The sequence below is a fragment of the Armigeres subalbatus genome, chromosome 3, assembly GCF_024139115.2.
Source record: "Armigeres subalbatus isolate Guangzhou_Male chromosome 3, GZ_Asu_2, whole genome shotgun sequence".
In the NCBI taxonomy this organism is placed as follows: Eukaryota; Metazoa; Arthropoda; class Insecta; order Diptera; family Culicidae; genus Armigeres; species Armigeres subalbatus.
The window spans coordinates 39,005,785-39,029,012 of record NC_085141.1 but is presented as its reverse complement, the minus strand read 5'-3'; the positions used below and the strand labels follow the sequence as shown (position 1 = coordinate 39,029,012).

General features: G+C 40.1%; 1 protein-coding gene across 4 annotated transcripts; it reads right to left on the bottom strand.

Annotated features, from left to right (window-relative positions):
* Positions 1–596: 596 nt before the first annotated feature.
* On the bottom strand, positions 597–21,986 carry LOC134226761 (uncharacterized). 4 transcript variants are annotated; one of them, XM_062707730.1, is made up of 5 exons: positions 21,500–21,986; positions 10,912–11,146; positions 10,684–10,837; positions 3,552–4,638; positions 597–1,857 (listed from the first exon to the last, which is right to left on the bottom strand). In XM_062707730.1, the coding sequence occupies exons 2-5, from the start codon at positions 11,031–11,033 to the stop codon at positions 1,298–1,300; spliced, it is 1,923 nt and encodes a 640-aa protein (XP_062563714.1). In that variant the 5' UTR covers positions 11,034–11,146; positions 21,500–21,986; the 3' UTR covers positions 597–1,297. The 4 variants fall into 4 exon arrangements, with proteins under 4 accessions (XP_062563714.1, XP_062563713.1, XP_062563715.1 ...); XM_062707729.1 differs by having other exon boundaries at positions 21,537–21,986; XM_062707731.1 differs by having other exon boundaries at positions 21,702–21,986.
* Between the last annotated feature and the right edge of the window lie 1,242 nt (positions 21,987–23,228).

Sequence of the window (23,228 nt, the reverse complement as noted above, 5' to 3'; positions counted from 1 at the left end):
ACCCTACATAATTCTGAGGGACGTCGGATAAGCAAAAATTAAAGAGAAACAAGGTAAATTTTGGTAAACAATTTTATTGGTACGGAGAGACGACACTACAAGGAAGAGTTAGCACCATATACTAGATGAAGTAGGTTGGCGTAGCGGCGCTGGATAGAATGACCAACCATGCCCTTCTTATACAGTTATGCTATCAGTACTCTGTTTGTCAGAATGAGAAATATTTGTCAAGTCAACCTGTTATACATGTCGGCATTTCGACTATCTATCAGTTTGATAGATGTCCGGGTAAACTTGATACATATTTGTCTTTATGACCAACAGTGAACTACGGAGACCACAACAATCCTTTAATTCTTGCTTTAATTATTTTCGTGTCGCCTGCATCACGTGTATGTCCATTCTGCTCTTAGTTCTACTGTAACAGTGTTGTAGATATTGTGCTTTATTATGTTATAGTTGAAAATACTGAATGCTGTTTTATATTCAGAACCTAAATGAGATTTTTTTCTTCTTATTTTCGGTTTCACAATTTCGATTTATACTCGAAGTTGTGAAGAATTTGATGGTGGAAATCGAAAAGCAAAATAGTCATGTTATTAGAATGTATACAACAAAATTAATTTGCATTTATTCCAATGCGTCGCGACAGAAATACGTGAACGATTTAGGTGATGTGATACCTATTTTATTTAAATTGCGACTCGCTTCCTATTATGAATCTAAGTTATGGTGCCAAGTCATCCCCATATTAATGCCGAATCATCCTCGACATTCATAGACATTCGCAGGGATTATATCTTATCTTACCACACATTTATACAGAATATCCGAAAGTTATTTGATCATTGCTCTTACAAACTTACACTATATTCGATCGCATGGCGATTTCATTTTATACTTAGCAAAATTTACATTTCGAGAAATCCAGCATCACTAAATAATATCTGAAAGCAAAGTCTTTGAAAGTTTCTGGTTAACTTTGTTGGTTGAAACGGTAGTACCATTACCGTCTTGTTATTCTTTGATAGAGATTAAGAACCTTCTTCTAAAACCCTTCGTATTGCACTGGTACATCTACAGTATAATTTAGATGTTCTACTAAAATCTTCAACAATAACACGATTTCAGTTCGATTGGATGGCACTTAGTGCCAAAAAAATAATAATGAGACTCTTTGAGATTCAAATATTACGAACATAGGTAAAACCTTTTTTTCCTTAAGCTAACATTGACTTGAGAGAAAACAGCCTGATGATTCGTCATCACCTGGCTAAGTACAAATTCTAGTTAACATCTATTTCTTACAGTAGCAATATTTCCTCATCTCCGGATCCGTGTCGTATATACAGTTTGCCTGAGTTCCGTATTTGTTGATCCGCGATATATCGCTCAACTTGACTCGATACTGGTTGCTTGTAACATCGTGCAGTACGCTGGCTTCGAAGATCGCCTTGCCCGGATTGGTGACCAGTTTGACCTGGTACATATCATACGCGACCTTTGTTCCACTTGAACTGAACTCACCCAGATAACCGTCCGTATCTTTGTTCTTTTTGAACTTGACGAGATCCTCGTGCGGTGACAGCTTGGCGGCCCATTTTATTTCATCCAAGTTCAGCGTCGCACAGAGCCCTCGGTGCCGTTCTGTGTATTTGTTGATGAAATCTACGGTCGCCATCGCTGCTCGGAATACCTCCTCCGAGGCGGTATCTTCGATAGTTTCCCAGTTAAGGCAGGCGCACCAGTGTGGTTCAATGTATGCTTCAGCACAGGACCGATTCTGCGGAATGTCGTCGAACAGTGACAACGCACGGGAATGCGTCGGGCGTTGTTTCGATCCTAAGGTTTGAAGGTCTGAAATAGATAGGATTAAAGTGCTTGTAGTTTATCAGTAACTCACTATAACGCTAAGAGTATATAACATAGAGCAGAGTAACTTATGTATGACCGGATTCAAGCATAATTAAACTTACAATGTTCTGAAAACTCAGATGTGAATATGTACATTATGTGGAGATTTTGATTTGAAAAATGTATTGGAGGTAACCACTTTCCCTTCGATGGGACTCGAACCCACGACAATCAGTATGCTAGACTAATGCTTTTAACCATCAGCTACGAAGTACCAGCTAAATACCAACGAAGCAATGATCCTTTCAACTAAAATCAACCCACCAAAGGATGTGGTTACCTTCCAATACATTTTCAAACTAAATCTTTCACATGTCGTGCAATTGCACAAATCGAGTTTCAGACATAGTAATTAATTTCCACTCTGGGTGGCTTATACCCTGAATGTAGGCAATTAACTTTGATTGTACTGAACTAAAACCAAAAAGGAAACAGAGGAGCAATGTCTGGCGCTAGACGAAATGGCTTAATCGGTCGCTGTGGCGGAGGCGAAGGTGAAGGCCGTGGTGGGTCAGATGAGTGCCGGTCGATGTAAAAATGGACGGCCCCAACCAACGAGGATAGCGGAGGCCAGACATTGGAAGGGATTACTGATGTTTCAGATGTAATCATGTCTTTTCTGGATACCCGCGTAAACTATAGTAAGGATCTGAAACAGGCCGTACTGATCCTCTGCGCTCTAGTTTTGGAGCCGAAGTCGGAGTGGAAGACTTTGCTAGAGGCCAGTAAGAAGGCGGAGCACAAAATCCACATTCTTGCTGAGGAGAAGGAGTCGGCGGTGATCTAGGCGGAAAAGGCCAGGGAGGAGGCTGAAAAGGAGATTCGTCTCCTTACTGAGGGGAAGCGGCTGTCGGAGAGCAAGACTGTGGAACTCAAAAAGCGGATGGCCATCAGCGATGCAGCTCCGAAGCTAAGAAAGGTCACGCAGGTGGCAGATCTGAATGTAGCTCAAAGGGTGCCGCTTAAGAGGAGAGATGCGGAATTTCTCCTAGAGAGGATTGAGCGTACAGTTGGATCAACGGAAAATAGGTGGACGGAGGTCGTGAATCTCAAAAAGGTGAAGCGGAGTCGTCAGCAAGCCGCAAAGAGTGCGGCATGGAGCGGACCAGGCTACTGCTAAGAAGGGTAGATCCCGTGAGAAAAAGAGTGCGCCTTACAATGGAAGTGGCGAGCGAAAAGACAGAGGTGAGGCGATTATTGTCAAGACGGTCAACAAAAGCTACGGCGACGTCTTGAAGACTATGAGATGCAACGAAAAGCTCTCTAGTCTAGGAGGAGATGTCAACTGCATCCGTAGGAAGTGGAAAGGCGAGATGATTCTCGTCTTGAAGTGGGATGCTACTCAGAAGAGTTCTGAGTATAAAAAGTTGACAGATGAAGTCCTGGGGAATGGGGTTCAAGTTAGAGCCCTATGCCCAGTTTCGAACATCCAATGCAAGGGCCTGGATGAGATAACCGAGCCCGGAGACCTGGTAGACGCACTGAGAGATCAATTTTCTGGAGTTTGGTGTATTCTATGAAATGTTCCATTCTGGACCATTGATTCTAGAGATTAACTTTCTGGGACATGACTTCTAATCGTCGCAGTGATTACAAGGAGCAACCCTAGTTTATCTGCTTTATTGGTCTATACTTACTTAAAATATCTTGAAGCGTTTCGTGGACATCGAACGGCGTTGTAAGCCTGCGTAAATTACTCCTGAAGTTTCGATACTGCTTGCTGTACTGTCGCTTGAACCAATCCGGAAACGTAAAGCTAAAAAACGGCAGTCTTTCTTCTTGTTTGCCCTGAAGCGTGTTCCGTACCTCAGCGAATCGATTCCCATGATCGGACATCAAGATAAGTATTGTGCTATTCAGCACGCCGAGTTGTTTGAGCTCCACCAACCAGTTGGTAAGATCCGTATCGGCAACTCCGACCAGATTGATCGAATCGTGCGAGAGTTCGCCATGAAAACTGAACACGAAGCGAGGATTATTAGGGTAACTTATCATAAACTCTTTGGTATAGTCTAGCATCACTTTGTGGCGAGGCTGTGCACCGGCGCACAGTCTCTTGTAATAGCTCAGTTGGCTTTCGATTGCCAGATAGTAGGTTCTCATGTAATGATCCGTCGGTTGTGTGTCGAACCCATTCAATCGATACGAGAACGTTCCAATTTGCGGAACGTCTTCGTTGAAGGCCGTAATATAACCGTACCGTTCGTACTCGTCCCACACCATCGGGTAGACGTTAACGTATTCGGAGTTCTTCATGCGTTTCCGGGTCTCGGGTAGCTCCAGTTCTGTAAAACCGGTCAGCAATGGTATCAACGCTTGAGGCGTTCCATCCCCCACAATGTTGTAGCCTTGCAAAATATCAGCTTTGAGGTATCGCGTCAGGTACTTATACGTTTTGGGTAGTTTACGTATGAAAGCGTTTCGACTAAGCGAATCGAGTCCCATGATGAGTACGTTTAGAGTATTTTCCTTGCTCCAGCTTCTACGACTGGACAGTTCGGGATCCTCTCGGATGCCGTAAATTATACCAGTCCATCGATAGCGGGATTCCGTCCAACACTTTGCCCGCGCGAAATCACTACGCTTAAGGGTATAGCTGTGGGTGGTTCGTACTGGTATACTGTACTGTATTTTGTAATCGTCGGACCGAATAATGTCCGATATGTCACAAGTAATCCTTCCGCGCACTTTCACTACGTCTGGCTTGATGATACAAAGGGATTTCTGTAAAATAAATACAATCAAGTCACATATGTTTTTAATTTTGAATACTGTTAAAATTAATATGAATTCATCCTTGGGTATACGCTGCCCCCACTCCCATAACAGTCACATTTGACGTTTCATCGCATTTGAGTTAACCCATTGAATAGCTTTCATTTCTAATTTATTTCCATAAATCATAAAAAAAAATGCGATTTTATATGTCCGTTAGGGGAAAAATACCAAGTCATGTTTGTCCCATATTGAAAGTACCCGCATAACAGTCCCATTGAAAATTTACATGACCTGATTGCACAGAACTAAACCATGTTTCAACCATTTAAATCGTGTCATGGTAATCTATCGAATGAATAACAACTCAGCAAAATTTCAACAATATTCGATGATATTTCAATTTATTAGATTTTTTTAAAGTTTCTTATGGAAAAAGAGATTTAAAACTTCATTGGATATTATTTCAGTATGCGAAAAAACAGTATGGGACTGATATGCAAGTGGGGGCAGTACGGGACAGAGACAAAAATAATGCATGAGTGTCACATAGCAGTGCAAAAAGAATAGAAACGGATAAGGGGCGATTCAAATATGGCGTCCACTACTTTTTGGGATTTCTAGACCCCCTCCCCCCCCCCTCTGTCACGCTTTTTTGTATACCTAGTACATATACTGTCACAAAATCTTAGACCCCCTCCCCCCTAAAACATGTGACATCATTTTTGAACGACCCCTAAGCAACCTCCCCCAACAAGCTATGATAAAACACTTCATTCTCATTCATTTTCCGTTGGGGTCCATATTTTTTCCGTACACCAATGTACAGACATCACACGCATATTTGTCCAATGTTTTCTGGTATTCCTATGTACATGCGACATGAGTTGGAACTTTTTCACAGGAATTTATCATAGATAAATTCCATGATACCGTGGGGGACCGAAATCCGTACAGCACCGAAATCCGTCCACTTCGTAAGATATCAATAAATTAAAGGGGGTTTAAGGTAATTAATGTATGAATCATTTATCTTATCCTGATCTTATAGTAAGCTTTCTGGTCATTGAAATGGAAAGTAGGCTCTGAAATTAAAATAACATAATTAAATATAAACATAATAAACAAATCGCCACCCCGCAAACGCGAGGTTTCAGCAGCCATTTTGTTCGCGTGTTGGACGTAATTGTACCGAAAGTGAGTGAGTTTAAATTGCAAATCGTAGGATCAGCAACATATGTATTGCGCTATTTACAGTGTTAGTTTGATCAATTAGTCTGTTTTAATTTAAATATTTTGTTAGTAACTAGCTGTACGGATTATGATCCTATATGATTCAAAATCCGTCCACGGTGGACGGATTTCGATTCAGGAGGTGTTGATTTTGTTCCTAATTTTATCAATTTTATCATTACTTTCAGTGCAATACCTACAGTGGAGCACTGAAAAAATAGAGGCCCTTGTGCATTGTGTTCTCATCAGCGGTTCTCAACCTTTTTCTTGAGAGGTACCCCTTTGAACTTTTGCATTAATTGAGGTACCCCCTATTTTTTTTGCTATAAATAAAAATAAATGTAGATTAGATATATGGAAAACGGACCTGAAAACTAACGGGAACTAACTCTTCAGGAAGTTGGCTGAAATTTTCATTATTCCGTGCAAAAATTCCAATTCAAAGTGAATTTATATATCAAGCTTCCTACAGGACTTTTTTTGTCTATTGAAGACTTCCGAGCATCTTGAAGAGGGGCTTTCAAGCCTATTATAAGGGACCTTCTGAGCACTTTGAAGGAAGACTTCCGAGCACCCTGAAAAGAAGTTTCAGAACCTCTTGAAGGCCGTTTTCGAGCCACTAAAAAGGAAGCTTCTGAGCTTTTTGATAGTGTTCTTCCAAGCTTCTTGAACAAAGAATTCCGAGTCTCCAAGGGACTAAGGGCTTCCGGGTCTCTTAAAAAAGGCTTCCGTACCTCTTGAAGGGAGGCTTCCAAGCCTGTTGCAGGGAGGCATCCGGGCCTCTTGGAAGGCGGCTTTCGAGCCCTTGAAAGGGAACTTCAGAAGCTCTTTATAGGAGGCTTCCGATCGTCTTGAAGAAAGGCTTCAGAGCCTCTTAAAAGCGACGAAAGTACGCTTCAAAGCCTCTTGGAAGAAGAATTTCGTGCCTTTTGAAAGAAAGCTTATGAGCCACTTGAAAGGAGGCTTTCGTGCCTCTTGGAAGACGGTTTTCGAGTCTCTTGAATAAAGGCTTCCGAGCATATTGAAGGGAGGCTTTCGAGCATATTGAAGGAAGCCTTCACAGCCTCTTGAAGGGTGGCTTCAAAACCCTTTGAAAGCGGCTTACGAGCCACTTAAAGGAAGCCTTCTGAGCGTCTTGAAAGTACGCTTCGAAGCCTCTCGGTGTAAGAATCTCGTGCCTTTTGAAGGGAAGCTTCCGGGCCTCTTGAAAGGAGGCTTACGAGCCTTTTGAAAGAAAGCTTACGAGCCTCGTGAATCGATTCTTCCGAGCCTCTGGAAGGCAGGCTTCCGATCTTTTTGCAAGGCGGCTTTCGAGCCACTTCAAAAGAGGCTTCTGAGCTTCTTAAAAAGAGGCTTTAGAACCTCTTGAAAGGATGCTTCCAAGCCTCTTGAAAGGAGACTTAAGAGCCTCTTGGAGGTGGTTCGGTTGTGGCCTTTCACAAATTACGTAACGCTGAAGGGGAAGAGAGAGGCTCGTTACGATCTGAGCGTTACGATCCGAGCGTTACGATCCATACAAAAAAAATAAACCTTCCATACAAGAAGTGTAACGAGGGGGAGGGTGGGGGTCCAAAATCACCAAATTTAGCATTACGTAATTTTAGAAAGAACCCTTGGAAGGAGGCTTCCAAGCCTCTTGAAGTATTTTGAAGGGAGGCTTCCGAGCATCTTGAATGGAGGTTTCAGAGCCTCTTGAAAGGCAGCTTTCGAACCACTTAAAAGGAGGCTCCTGAGCATCTTAAAGGTACGCTTCCAAGCTTGAAAGAAGAATTCCGAGCTTCTTGAAAGGAAGCTTCCGAGCCTCTTGAAAGCAGCTTTCCGAGACTCTTGATGGAAGGCTTCCGAGCATCTTGAAGAGAGGTTTCCGAGCCTTGAATAGATGCATCTGAGCCTCTTGAAAATAGGCTTTCAAGTCTCTTGAAAGAAGAATACCGAACCTCTTGATATTAGGCTGCCGAGCATCTTAAAAGCAGGATTCCGTTCCCCTTGAATAGAGGCTTTCGAGCCTCTTGAAAAAAAAGATGCTTCCGAGACCCTTGAAAGGAGGTACGAGTCTCTTGAAAGAAAGCTTCGAGCTGCTTGGATAGAAGCTTCCGAGAAGTGTAGAAGGATGCTTTCAATTCTCCCGCAATGAAGCAACTGAGATTTTCGAAAAAAAAGGTCTCGATGCCTCTCAAATGGGAGCTTCCGTCCCTTCAGACTCTTTTCAGTGGCGTAGCCACGGGGGTGGTTTTGGGTACAAAACCCCCCCCAGGGACAAAATTTTTGGAAGAAATTTTTTTTTCAAAAAAAAATAATGTTCAGAAAACCCCCCCCAGACCAATTTTCTGGCTACGCCACTGACTCTTTTAGTTAGGTTTAAGTGCAAAAGCATGTTATGCAATACTTATTTTGTTTCGATAAGATAGATTGCATTGAAGTTTTTTTTTTTAATTTGCTCATTCAACGTTTTGTCCTGTTGATGTTTTATCGCACAGATTTGATTTACTAATCGCCATGCATAGTATGTTCAAAACATAGTTTTGAAATAAAAAAAAAACTACATAATTATCAAAAGTTTATCAATAAGTTTTGATTAAAAGTCTAATACTTTTGTTTTTTTTTCTTTTCTTCAAAACTTTTTTTTGTTTTGTCTCTGTCTGTCTGTCCCGTAGAGCGCCGTAGCTCTGGCCTTCCGGAAGATGCTCCCATTCGAACCATTCTTCGAGCACGACGACACACCACATCGTCCCCGACGCCAAATGACCGAATGAGCTGCTGAAATTCCTTGATTATGATGATTCCCTGATTCCCGAATCCTAATCCCCGTCCATCCTTAAACATTGTAAACCTAACCTCGAGTCACCACGAGTACGTTGGCTTATTTCCCTCTCTTACTAATTTAATAATAAGATTATGTCGATTGTACATTTTTATTCCTTTATTTATTTGTTAGGCACTCTGTGTTACTTAACCGCTACTGTGCCGAGATCTACTGTGGTATTCTGCTCTACAGAATCCACACAGAATCTATCTATTTTTAGATTTCCATTACCATTATTGTTGTCGTTGGCAGTCCATCTCATCGTGAGTCCATTGTGTCCGTTTGTCCATGTCGTGTATTCAATGATCGTTGCATTGTTCGGTTGCCATTAATCCGGGTAACGTTGGAGGAATGCCTCCGAGAAGAACAAATTGTCAGTCGTCATCAGGCAGCCGTGACGGTAAGGCGTGTACCCCAAACGCCACCGTATGGGCTGCGGATCTGGCGACTGACGAGGGTTTGGTGGAGGGGCTGGGAATCGAACCCATGACCATTCGCTTGTAAGGCGAACGTGTAGCCAACTACGCTACGGGACCCCCCGTCGATTGTACATATCTCAAAGAAACGTGGCTCCGTAAAGTGTTATACACGCCTGAGCCTACCAAATAAACGAGATTGAAAAAAAAAAGTTTTGATTGGAATTGTAATACAGCCGCCATTACGCATTATTGTCCGAGGTACCCCCAGGGGTACATGTACCCCAGGTTGAGAACCGCTGTGTTAGATCAAGAGTTAGATCAATGACGAACGTTCTATTTGCATTCGATTTGTATTTACTAGAGACTTTTTTTATATACTGAAGTGCTTAAATGTACGGGTTTCGATGCACCACGGTATCCTCCCGAATCAGTTCATTATCGTAACAGATTTGACGGACGAAATCTTCATGCGACAATGGACAATCACCAGCTGATGGAAGTGAATTATGGCAAACCGGTTGCGAACATAACTTGTCCGAAATGTCATATATTTTCATTCTGTTAGGTTTCGAAACTTTGAATCGATTCAGTTCAATCAAAGTTAATTGCCTATATTCCAGGGATTAAACCACCCGACTTGGACATTAATTTACAATGTTGTGAAAACCAAGGTGAAAACTCATATGTGAATATGTACATTATGTGGAAGATATTGATTTGAAAAATGTATTGGAGGCAGAGTGTAAAATAATCGAAATTTTTTGGTGAATCCCACCTTTCTTCACTTGTCAGTTCACTTCCAGACACATACATAGTCGGCTCTGGGCTGTCAATATTCGGTTGAATAATAGTCATTGAATATTTATGCACATTTTACAAATTGATAAATTATCTGAAATCTAAACACGCTTCACATGAGTAAAGTAATTTATCACATAGAACTGAATCCGATTTTCATCCGCGAGGTACTTTCACCGGTAAACATCAACATAAACAATGCTAATTATGTTTTTTTCTGCACATGGTAAGCGTGGTAAGCACACTCAGTGACAATCGAATGAATGAGTTGGTGGAGTAGTCGTCTGACTATGTCATTCTATGTTTTGAATATTCATGCGATGTTTGTCAAAATTCGGACCGAAGTTGCTTTATGAAGATGAATATTTGAAGCTCTGATTGAAGGTAATCACTTTCCCTTCGATAGGCTCATTCAGTAGCCGCTAGGTTGCGAAGGCCGACGAAGGTCCTTCGTAGCTTAGTTAGTTAAAGCACCAGTTTAGCATACTGTAGGGTCGTGGGTTCGAGTCCCATTGATGGGAAAGTGGTTACCTCCAATACATTTTTCAAATCAATATCTTCCACATAATGTACATATTCACATTTGAATGGATTATTGTATCGATTCCAATACCTACATATCGATATGTGTTTTGAAGTATCAGACGTCCCAACGGAAAAGGACTTCTAGCAAATCGAAGCACTTGATGCAAGAGAGAAATACTCACTAACTACTGCTAATATTCATATCATTTCCAGACAAGAAACAGGTAGATCACTCAGGAAGCAGACGCTTAAAGGGAAAAACTACTTGAGACTTACATGACATGACATCCAATCTTCGTTTTCATCTCCACATTCGATCGATTGCTCTTCTTTTAGGAAGCTTAGCATCTCCGGTGAATCCACTGGAAGATTCGGTAGTTTGCATGCTCCTTGATTGGCGAGCGATCGAATCGATTCTTCGATCAAGTTTCTGCGATAGTGAAGCAAACAAAATTTTAGATAATGGTTGAGAACTCGATACACCCTATGTTTCTTGATACTTACATCTTTTCACGGTTGTCGACATAGTCTCGATTGCTCAGTGCGTAGTCTATCAGCAGGTAACCGATCACCAAGGATAAGAGCAGCATGAGATTTCTTCGGGAACATTTCCTGAGTTGATGCATTTTACTTTGGTAACATTGGCAAAATGAGTTGAAATAGAACTGGTTCGGCTGATTTTGGTTAGAGATTATCGATAAAGATAGATCTTTGGAATTGTCACTGCATCATCGTGGAACTAGAAAGAGATAATTCTATGATTAGCAATACTTCACTAAACAGATGATGCTCAATACGAATTCAATGTTAGAGGTATTGGAGACCAAAACCATATTGAAACTCAGTTTCTACTTTCATACGCAACAAGGCAGAATTTTCTCTCCGAACGCATGTGGGCTAAATTTACCGGTTTATTTTCCCTTCGGACTAATTTGCATTTTATTTCGCGTTTGTTTTATTTACCTCCACGCGAATACGCTGTTCAATGAACATACCGAATAGGTATACCAACCCTCCTCATGTTTATTTACTGACTCGAATCTGTTGTATGTTGCACGTAGCGTGTGGTTATATTTCATATGTAGACGCGGTTCCGCGATTATCACTATCATCTAAACCAGCGATTATCAACCTGAGCTACAGATGCGCACTTTGCTGGAGTAGACGACAAATGCGAAACGCTTGAAATCATTATTAGATACAGCTATAATTTGTAAATATAAAAAAAAGCAGTGTGCACTTGTCATAAGACGAGTTTGTACAATCCCATTTAATTCCACCACTTAGTTGTATCTTGACAGATACGTATTTCGACCTCAACAGTCTCGTACGAGACACTGAAGACGGCCTTACTGTTGAGGTCGAAATACGTATATGTCAAGATACAATTAAGTGGTGGAATTAAATGGGATTGTACAAACTCATCTTATATGACAAGTGAAGACATTCCACTAACAAGCTCAAAATAATTTTCTTAACAAAAGCAGTGTGTCAAATCCTACCCAATTGTGATCAAACCTGTTTTATTAAATAAAAAAAATACAACATATCAGGAGAAAACTGGAAAAAGTGGATTTTCAACCCAATATTCACTGGCCACCTGATTAACCCTTTCCTTCCCATGGTAGCTGTAGAGCTCCATCAAATTTTGCACCTTTCAACATTTATCTTTTTTTTTTCGTTTTCCGCTAATTTATTTTAGCTATGCCAAAGAACTTTTGTTCTAACATTTTTTCCATAGTTCATTCCTTCCTATTGAAATCTTCGAAAAAAGTCGTGGAAAAGAGAGGGTTTATGGTTTGTGACATTTTTTTTTGCAGTATACCTTTTTTTGCAGAAACCCAGCAGTGACTATTTCAAAAGGCTTGACGATCATCCTCTTGACACTAAGAGTTGTGGGAATTGCCTAAGATATTGTAGGGTTTAACAACGGGCTCTGCTAAATTTCTATGAAAAGCTGCATGTTTTCAAATGCAGACTTTATACGAAAGCGTGTCATGCGGAGAGCTGGTGTAACAGCCGGTGTGCGATTTTGAACAGATCCAATCAATTTGCTTGTTTCGTGGATGATATGGACATTGCCGACCAAACATTTCCAAAAGTGCCAGAACTGTAAACCTCCCTTAAAACCCCAAATAACTAAAGTTGGACTGGTAGTGAATGTTCGAAGTAAAATTTAATTTACTCGATTACTTCTTGCGTGAAGTAAATAATTTACAAAGTTATGAAGATGCTCATTTTTCGATAAAGTTGCGGAACCTCTGACCCAGACAGACAATTGCGTTGGCCTCCACGTGAGCATGGATGATAGCGTAAATACTTGCGTTATGCAGGTGACAGACCTGTAGTTCTACGGTCATGATATAAGTGCCAATAAAGATCATCCCAAGATACATTTTTTTATATATTTCACGGTACGAATATGATTATCTATCCTACATTAGTTATAACATGCTATCATATTTATTGATTTATTTCTGCTGTCATAAAGTATCGCAACTCGCATGATCAAGAATTATTGCGTTGTATCTGTATGATGCGCGTTATTCATGACATAATTTGAATTGTTACAATCTAGTTTGGTGAAAGCGTCCGGACAATAATTATTGACAAAAAAACTCGTCTTAAAATAATATGATAAAATGCTTGTAGTCGTCTGAACATTATATAAGAATAATTTCATCAGACTACCGTCGAATTGAACTACGGAATTTCTCATCACGATAGTAAATAATCGCGAGACTAAATGATAGTTAGACTACTGACAAACAGACATAGTACTGCAGATTGTCTATCCGTAGCAGTAGATCACGGGAAAGATGAGTACAAATTGAATTTAGTATGGAGCCACACTTAATCTCTTCATTTGTTCAAATTGTTAACATTTTGGCATGTATTTCAGATTCCCTTATTAGAGCCGCCTGGTCCTTGTTTATCCTAACTCAGTAAAAATAAGAGATTGCATTTCTTGAATATGAATATTATTGGTATTTCTTCCAAGTGTTATGTCTTTTTGTCTGTGGTTACTCGATGAGGCGATTACAGTGATTGCGCATACTTATAATGGGCAACCTAATCAGGATCGCATTTGTTTGTTTGGTTTAATTTGCTATTAAATTATTAGTATACAATTCCATTTAATTTCACCGTTTTGAAAACAAACTGCTATTGCTTTGCCAAACATGTTACATATGTAATCAAAACTTGCAGAATAAACGCAAAATTTTCAAAAAAAAAATGTCATTTACCAAAACAATTTGTAAATTTTACCGGCCATTTTACGTGCCATAGTGCTTGGGCTTGCCAACAATATACAAACCGCATCATTTTATAAAAAAAAATATTTGAACTTTTTGCCGATACAAATATTAAAATTATTTTATGTCACTCCCCCCCTACCCCTTCAATTTTTCGAAAATATCGAAGGGGCGAAAAATTTTTTTTTAAGGATTTTTGTTCTATTTTGAGCATTATGTATCACTGTTTTTATTTTGGCACGAAATATCATTTATAGACCATACATTTATCAACAAGAGTATTTAAAGTGAAAATACGAGCATATATCTCTATCGGCATAAATATTCTATACTAGTTTATTTGTGGACGCTGTAGCGCCCATGGCAAGTGTTTTTTTTTTCAATCAAAATTTTCCACGTCTGTTGTCTGTGATTTTTTTCATCAAATGCTGTGTCTGGTTGTCTAAGGTTGTCACTGGTTTTGTTTTATGCATCTGATAGAAAAAAATAATTGAAGTGTCAAAATATTTATTTTTTGGGAGAATTTCCCCGCGTGCTGCGTCTGGTTGGCTAGTCACCGGACAGACAAACAGGGCTATTATATATATGAATCCTATCAGGTTACGAATATTAAAGGGATTCTTGCTTACAAATTTCGTCAACCACACAGATTTTCGTGATTCAGACAATAGAAATCCCTTCCGCAGTCAATGGATATTTAGCAAATAAAGGGACACTTCCACCTGTTTGACCTGCTCTAGAATGATGCGGAGCGGATATTGCATAATAGTTGCTTTAACATTCGCACAGACAGCATAAGGTCAGTCCCAAACACCTCCGCCGAAAGCCGATCGACCTTGGGGGCCTCTCTAGATTTCATGCGTCGGATGGCTGCTTTTTGAAGAACACTGGCTGAGACTTGAAGAAGCTGTTCAAAGTGCTCGAACCAACATTTCAGCTGTCCAAGTCAGTGAGTAATTGAGGCAATAATCTCCGGATGCTGAGCCATCCTTTCTTCATCGGTCAGGATGTCCACCTATGCCCGACTGTCCTGTCTGCAGCAGCGCCCGACTCCCACTTACAGATAAACATACCGTTGACGGGACTCGTAATTTACTCCTCTGGTTCTTCCCGTTTCTCAGCCTTTGCTACTCTACGCTCCTAAATCTTCCGCCGCGTAACATATGTAATCCATTCTTTTCGTTTAATGCGCAGCTCACCCAAGTTGTTCTCGACGGTTTTGATAAAAGCATTCTTCGCCGTCCACTTCTCTTCTACACTGCTACCTTCCAGAACATGCACTACCCGAGTTCCAAGTTCTTCAATGAACGAGCTCAGTTGGATCTTCTAGTCGGTCTATGTTGATTCGTTGCCCGAGCCTCTCCTCCAGCCGCTGAATCCGAGCAATGCGTTGTCGGATCTCGTCAATTAGAAGGTGATAGTCAAACGCGATGGTAGCTCTGCGTTTATTACGAACTCAAGAAGGCACTGTCTCCGTTTTCAGCTGATCCATTTCTAGAGAATCCAAATACTAGTCCTGTCCACTACTAGGTTTTCCAATCTGCCATATTCACGATTCAGCCATCTTGGATTTTAGTATGGCAGAGCTAGCGAGTTTGTTCGCACTGGAAATGAAATTTCCATCCCGCCTTCTTCTCTTCCATAAATTTGGCAGATTCGAAACCTAGTAATATTTTAATCTTGGTCCTGCCAACTAAAAGCGGCTCCTGAGAAGTAAATCAAACACTGCTGGCTGCAGACGGGAGAAGCGGGTGCGGGTGGGCTCCCCAGCCAACAATCCAATGGGAGGAAAGCCGCAATAACCGGTGATAATCGCCTCCTCTACGATATTTCACGAAGTCTGATTGGAGCAAGGACAAATTGGTGGATACCAGAGAAAGACGCGTCATGTCACTCACTCACCGATCCAACTTATCAGTTTAAACGTTGGCTCGACCACTTAGAACAACTTCTTCAAGTTCTGACGACAAGTTCTAAGTCAAGGATGGAGAGAGAAGGAACCCAATCCCAATGCTGTATAGCCTATGTAACAATGTAACAATACCCATCGCCCATCGCTATGTTTACAAAGTAATAGAGTTTATTTTTTAGGGGCCCTCCTTAGCCGTGCGGTAAGACGCGCGGCTACAAAGCAAGACCATGCTGAGGGTGGCTGGGTTCGATTCCCGGTGCCGGTCTAGGCAATTTTCGGATTGGAAATTGTCTCGACTTCCCTGGGCACTTCACCTATGTATTCCGTATATGTAGCCCGGGAAGTCTGCAATTCCGAACCTATGCAAGAACTTGCACTTTTCCAAAAAGAAAAACCTAATTTTCTTCAGAAATAAGTTTCAGTATTTTTTTATTTATATACAATTTTGTGTTAAATTCACTACTGGATAAACATATGTTACAAATATTCATATTTTTTGTTTTCTCTAAACGTTCTTTACTATTATTTTTCATTAATATTTCAAATTTTGCACGGAATAATTGCACTTTGGACTTTTTTTTTCGTCCCCCCCCCCCCTCGTACCTTCCAAGAGCCGTCGGACATAAAATAAATTTATTATTTGTATCGGCCATTTGTTTTATTTTTGCCTTTCTCGTACAACAAAGTTGTACCAGAAGGCTATAATTTCACTCCAAAAGTGTGTATGTGTGTAGCCCATAAATATTTTTTTTGTTAGACGCGTTTCATATAGAAGGGCTTGACAGATTCGAGTGCAACTGGTTTCATTCGACGGAGCAAATTTCCTAGTTGGACACTATTGTTTTTGTTTTTTAATAAATCAAGCAGTTTTGATTATATTTTTATTTTTTAATCAACAAAAACACAAATGCACATTGAATCATTAATCATTTTAGCCGTGGCGCAACCCACGGTAAGTAATTTTTAAGCAACGTACTAGAATTGCACCAAATCTTTTTACCGCCGAAATGTAGGCAATAAGCACTGTATTTACAACATTAATTCGAATTCAACATATTGAATCGAGAAAGGCATCAAATTTGGGTTTTTTACAACATATTCAATTTTCGTACGGCCGAGTTGCCGAATATTATGCAATTAATTGTAACATATTTAAGCCATGTGTGCCAAAGATGGTGCATACGCACCAACCAACGACAAACCCAATGATGTGAAGGACGAGTTCTATGAGCGTCTAGACAAGACCTACGGAGAATGCCCGAAACACGACGTGAAATTCACCATTGAGACACAAACGTACAGGTGGGAAGGGAAGAGTTTATTCGCCCCGTCATTGGAAAGGAGAGCCTCTAGCAAGTACCAAAGAGAACGGCCTGAGGCTAGTCAATTTTGCCGCAGTCAGAGGAACGGATATCTGTAGCACCCATTTTGCACGCAATAATATTTGAAAGCACACCTGGAGACACCCGAAGACGATACGTGTTCCCAAATCGATCATGTTTCGGTGGACAATCAATATTTCTGAGGTGTCATAAATGTGAGGACCTTCCGAGGCCCTAAAATCGACTACGCTCACTATCGCGCTAGGCTGTCCAGCATCACCGGCTCTTGGCGTGAGGGAAACATGCGGCTGAACATACAGTCACTTGGGCTTATTCTACGAGTCGAATGACGTGAGGTGAGACGAATTTAACAATTCTCACGTGAGGTGACCATGTTATTCAAATGGGGCTATACGACTCTTCTCACGTCATTCGAGTAATCTCACGTCACTCCACTCGTAGAATAAGCCCAACTGTCGGGCGAAGGCGTTGCGTTCATAAGCTCGACGAAATAATTGAAGGACACCCAACTGGAGAAAATTGGAACGCATTGTGGCAACAAGTCCACGAGACGGTCAATTCAATAGCCACATAGGCACTTTGGTACCACACAAGGAATCTAACGGAAAGGCTGGTTTGATGCACCGGCCCCAATCATGATCAATGACTGCTCCGGAAGCCTGTTGTCCGACCGAGCAGGGGTGACTGCTAAGGTGGAAGGAGAACTTTGAGTTATTGTTGAATGGGCAATCAGACAGTGAGGGCACAAACAGAATCAGGATTGAGGATGATGGACAAGCAGTGGAGCGACCAACGCTAGACGAGAAAAGCTGTTCGAGAGCTAAAGAACGGTAAGGCCGCTGGGAATGCTTGATAGTCTCATATGTCCTATCTACAAGAAGGGACACAAACTCGATTGTGCTAATTATCAAGGTATAACACTCCTCAATACTGCCTGCAAGATAATATCCCAAATTCTGTTCAGCAGACTGCGTCCGCTTGCGGAGACCTTTGTTGGCGAATATTAAAGTGGTTTTTGAGAACGACGATCAATAACGGGCCAGATGTTTACTCTGCGAGATATTCTTGATAAATTCCAGGAATACAACTTGCAGACTCATCATCTATTTGTAGATTTCAAGGCAGCGTACGACTCAATAAAACGGAACGAACTGTGGCACATAATGATAGAACATGGCCCTCTGGCAAAGCTTATTAGGATGATTCGTGCTATCGAGCGTCAAAATATCTGGTGAGACATCCAATTCGTTCGTAACATTATGGAACGAAGCATGGCGATGCGTTCTCCAATTTGCTTTTCAACATTAGCTCTGGAAGATGCAATACGAAGATCTGGTGCCATCAAGTCTCACGTGCTCCTTGGGACCCTGCTTAGCCGTGCGGTAAGATGCGCGGCTATAAAGAAAGACCACCGCGAGGTGACAAATTGGTGTGGTGCAATTTATCAACAATGCCTGCTGAGTGCGTTTCTTTTGTTTTGTATTTTTCTTTGCTCCTTTTTGGCTATTATGATGCCTTTCAGTCACAAAGATAAAGCCGGAATAGCATGCCAAATCGGTTAGCCAACAGCAGGCTGAAGCTGATGATCATTCGGCTTAAATTTCCTTTTTTTTTTTTCTTTCAAGTGATAGTATTCACCCATGCATTTATATAGGGCCGTCACTTTTACGCACCAGCGAGTGATCTGAATGAACTGTCACCGCGGGCTGCGTGTGCGATGAGAATACATTTATCTATTTTTAATCAAAAATAATTTCTATTAGGGTAAAAGACCCAATAGTGGAGGAACTAAGCGTGTTACACCAATGTTTCTTCGCTTACACCACATCTATATTTCATGTCGCTTACCTTAAGTATTTATTCAACAGCTGATCAAATATATTTTAATCGAAAAGTATTCCAAACGCTGCAGAAACCATTATTGTTACCTAAAATGATACCTCCAATTATTGGTGCAGTGTTCCAATAGTTGCGGTATTTTTTAATTTGTGTTCCTATAGTTGCGAATCCCATTGTTTTCTTATGGGACTCGCAACTAATGGAGCACTACCGCAACTATTGGTGCAAAGCTGAGAAAAAGATAAGGTAATTTATTGATTACTTTATTACTTTACCGATTTGGAGGGATTTTCTTATCTGTTTTCTCGTATTTCGAGTAATGACAGGTCAACAAATTGATAGACAATATGGGTTGCTGCGTTTACTACGTAGATTTTGTTAAAATAACACTAACGCAACTATAGGAACACCCACGACTATTGGATCTTTTGCCCTAAGCGTATATGAACAAATAATACCAATTCAAACTCATTCGAAGACTTTTGGTTATTAGAGTGATAAGTGGTAATATAAAATCAATAAACAGAAGTGCAAAGCGTGTCAGTGTATTAAATAATCTATGTTCGATAAATAATTCGTAGAAAATGGTATTAGAGCTTGGATACAGGCATCAATACAATTTCAAATTCAAATATATCAACAGCTATGATTTATTTTGTCGAAATTTAGAAGATTTAGCCATTTGTTAATTTGGACTCTTCTACTGAAAACCTAAGTGGATTGTTAATGAATCACAACACTGATGATTCTTGGTTTGATGAATATTTCAAAGATAATTTTTCTGATAAATTTACTGTATTTCTGTACCCGGCGAACTTTGTCTCGCCAAAAAATGGTATTTTCTGATACAATTTTTTGCGTCCACAATTTATTTAGAAAACAAATCGGTTCTTCAGAATGATCTCTCATTTTTAATAATACAGATGATCAAAATTTTAAAATTCCATGCAAATTGTACGAAAAACTATTTCATCGAAAAGATTGAGTTTTGATTTTCAAAGCATTTCCATTTCATCATAACGTTTTTCCTCGTAAAGAGAAGAAAAAAACGAATATAAGTTAGCAAAAATTGGGGTGTCTATTCCTGTGATGTGCGGTCGTACAAATGCCAACTTTGTTTTTTATATATAAAATATATAGAATAGAAGAAGAAGAGAAGATGACCAAATTTTGTCGTTGTGTCATAAATATGAATAATTTCAATATTATGTTCAGCTTTTATGACTCGATGAACATGAACTATACGATTTCCTTTACCCACTTGCCCCACTGTACCTTATCAATATCCTAAGTCACTGAGACTGAGAATTCGCACCACTGGGTGGAAGACGCATGAATCACGAGTTGTAGCAAGTGTACAAAAATGCAAACATCAGCAGGCTAATTCAATACGACATATTACGGTGGGCTGAGTATGTAGTGCGTATGCCGGAAGAGAGACCAGAAAAAGTCAGAGCACTTGAAAGAGAACGTCGGATCCTGGGTAGATCACACAATCGCTAACTATGTGCAATCGAGAAAGATGCGCATGCGAGCGGCAAGCAGAGAGTCAAGCGGAAAAGTTATAAATCAATAAAACTTCTTTTCTGATTAAGGCATTTCCGAACGCATGTTACCATTACAATTCAATATTAGTTATTCATTATTGAGCTGCAATTGAGCAAAATCCATTCATTTTCACTTATTTTTTACGATTTGTTGCCATTCTTTCATCTCACCCGTAAGATTTACGTTCCATCCATTAAGACAAAACAAACAACCATGCGTTCACCATTATTTCACATGCAATTGACTCATTTTACACCACCATTAGGTCGTTTTGCCCCAGAACAATTTTTTAAATATATTTTAAATGCGTTAGAAAGTCATAAAAACTTTGCATCTGCACGTTGAAATTGCACAATATTCTTGTTTTTATTGGCGAAAACATCGAAAAAAGCTCAAGTCCAAGGGATGCCTTTTGGACTGTTATCCGCTATTCTTTTTATATTAATCCACATTCCAACTAAGCTAAGCCTCGTTTTCAACTTAGTATTCTGTTCTGTTCCATTTCTACAGTTATGAGTTATGAAAGCTTTTATATATCTACCATTGCAAGAATATGTTATGCGTGATATAATGCACAAGAATACATTATACTCAGGGAGTTGGCAATGTTTCCCCACCGAAAATCTAAGACCGGAACGGAAACCAAACTGGTCATCTGAATTGGCAATCCAACGCCTTTGCTTGCAAGTCTGACTGTATTGGAGTCTCCAGTCCTTATAAGTCGGTAGCATGTAGCTCTTATTTATGTTACATTACAACTTAGCACCTCCTAACAAACAATTGTTTTGCTGCGATAAATCCTTCCAGTACACCTGGTGTACGAGAAGGCAAAAGCAAACTCAAAATGACGAAAAAGTTTAACTCCTCATTTGGAACCCCGTTGACATATTAAAAGGATAATAAACAACCGTGTACCGATTTGCTATACCTGCTATCCTTTCACTGTAATTGCTGTGTGCATGCAACAATAATAATATAGGGGATGCCAATGATAATGTAAGCGATCCGTCGTTCGTGTCGATTGTTATCATGTGTTATTCCCGCCCAGAAAATTGGCCTTCATATGCTTCTAATATACTTGTTCCGATTGGTAGTTGAGCTGTATTAATTAATTATTCGTTTGGAAATTAAACGGCATTACATAAGTATCCCACGTTGGTGAATCACAAAATCATTCTCAAGAGAATTCTTACTTTTTCAATTAGCATCCTGAAGTTAGATCCTATTCACATTCATTTACGTAGATTATCCACAAGTCTTCACAGTCGCATCATTCACAATGTGAATCCCATCACAAGATATAGATTTGAGGCTAAAACCAAGCAGACTCCAGAAACGAAACACTCATCTGGTATGAGAAAAATCGATGAAATTTTCGCTGACGGCCAAACACACCTCTCTTGGTTGCAATATTTATCTTGCTTCGGTTTCCCGTCGAATTTTGCACACACAGTTGTCGGCAATGATCTTTTCGAGCCCAAGACGATGTTATCGTAATTTAACGCACAAGTCTATTTAATTTAGTTGAAGAACCTTTCAACTTATCCAAATCAAGACTTCTTCAGTTGTAACATTTGGCATCCATGTTACACACCAATGATGGGAACCGGGAGAGAGAGATATGCGAATCGAAACATCCTTACCGGACTGAATGTACTCGCCAACTAACATGCAATAATGTAGGGGTTCGTTCTCCCCGGCTTAGATTATCTATAGGTAAAGGAAAATAGAGATAAAGAATTACTCAATCTCTTTCTCTGATTTTCTCACCTGTACGTCTATAGTATTATATTCACGTACACGTGATGATCGGGTAATAACGTCTTTATGTGTTATCGGCTCCATCCAGGCTACTGACATCGTATTGTTTAGCCCATCGCCAGATCGTAGCCAGGATGTCCTGGGCTATAATTTTTTTTTCATACTGCGTTTCAATGATGACAGCGGTCTATGTTTATTGATGATGATGACACCGCGCTTGTCACCGGGTCGGCTCCATCAGTATAGAATCAAAGAATTAGAGTGAAATCAGAAGTGATTCAGTTTTATTCCAAATTTTCGACCACTATTCTAGTTTGAATCTGGAGCCAAATAAAACAAACTAGCTGGCTTCCCCAGCAGTGTTCTATTCATGTTTTTCAAATTTTCAATTAAATGAAATCATCATATTGGCGCCAAGAAAGGCGCCGTAATTGCAAAGTGGATTGATCCGTAGATAAAATTACGCATTCATACACCAAAACAATAGGAAAATTAATGAATCTCGTGATTCAATCGTGGTTCAAATCTGCAGAAAATAGAACGGAGCGTTATACCAGTTTTATTTTTTTGACATTTGACTGGTATAAAAAATGAATCTAGAACAGCTGCTGGGAAAATGAATGTTTCAGATTCATATTCAAACTGACAGCCCGGAACGATTTGAATCACTGCTGATTTTACCCTTAGAACGCTAATGGTACTGACAAATCGAATGATGAATATCTAACGGGTATATACCTATTTATGTCGGTATCATTAATGATTGATTGTCACTTTCCAAACAGGCGTTTTTTGATCAGATGCTATGGTGTATTATTTCTCTAATCGATTCGTTTCTGGAAGCCTAATATCTGTCGCATTAACACCCACACGGTACGAGCGAAATTCAAATGGTCTTAGTAGAAGGACTATTAGATGTGGTGAAGTAACATTTAATATATTTTTGTTATAAATCAATTCAATCATTTGATCTTTTGTGGATACTGGCGCCCTTTTTGCCTTTCTCGTATACTAAGTATAGAGTAGAGTGGGGCAAGAGTGCGCGTGGGGTAAGAGTACGTTTTCGATTTTTTGAAGTAATAAAAAAAGATAAACTAGCAGCACTGCATCAGTTTGACAGGTATTCTGGCCATCTATTATCATGTGTAATTGTGAACGATT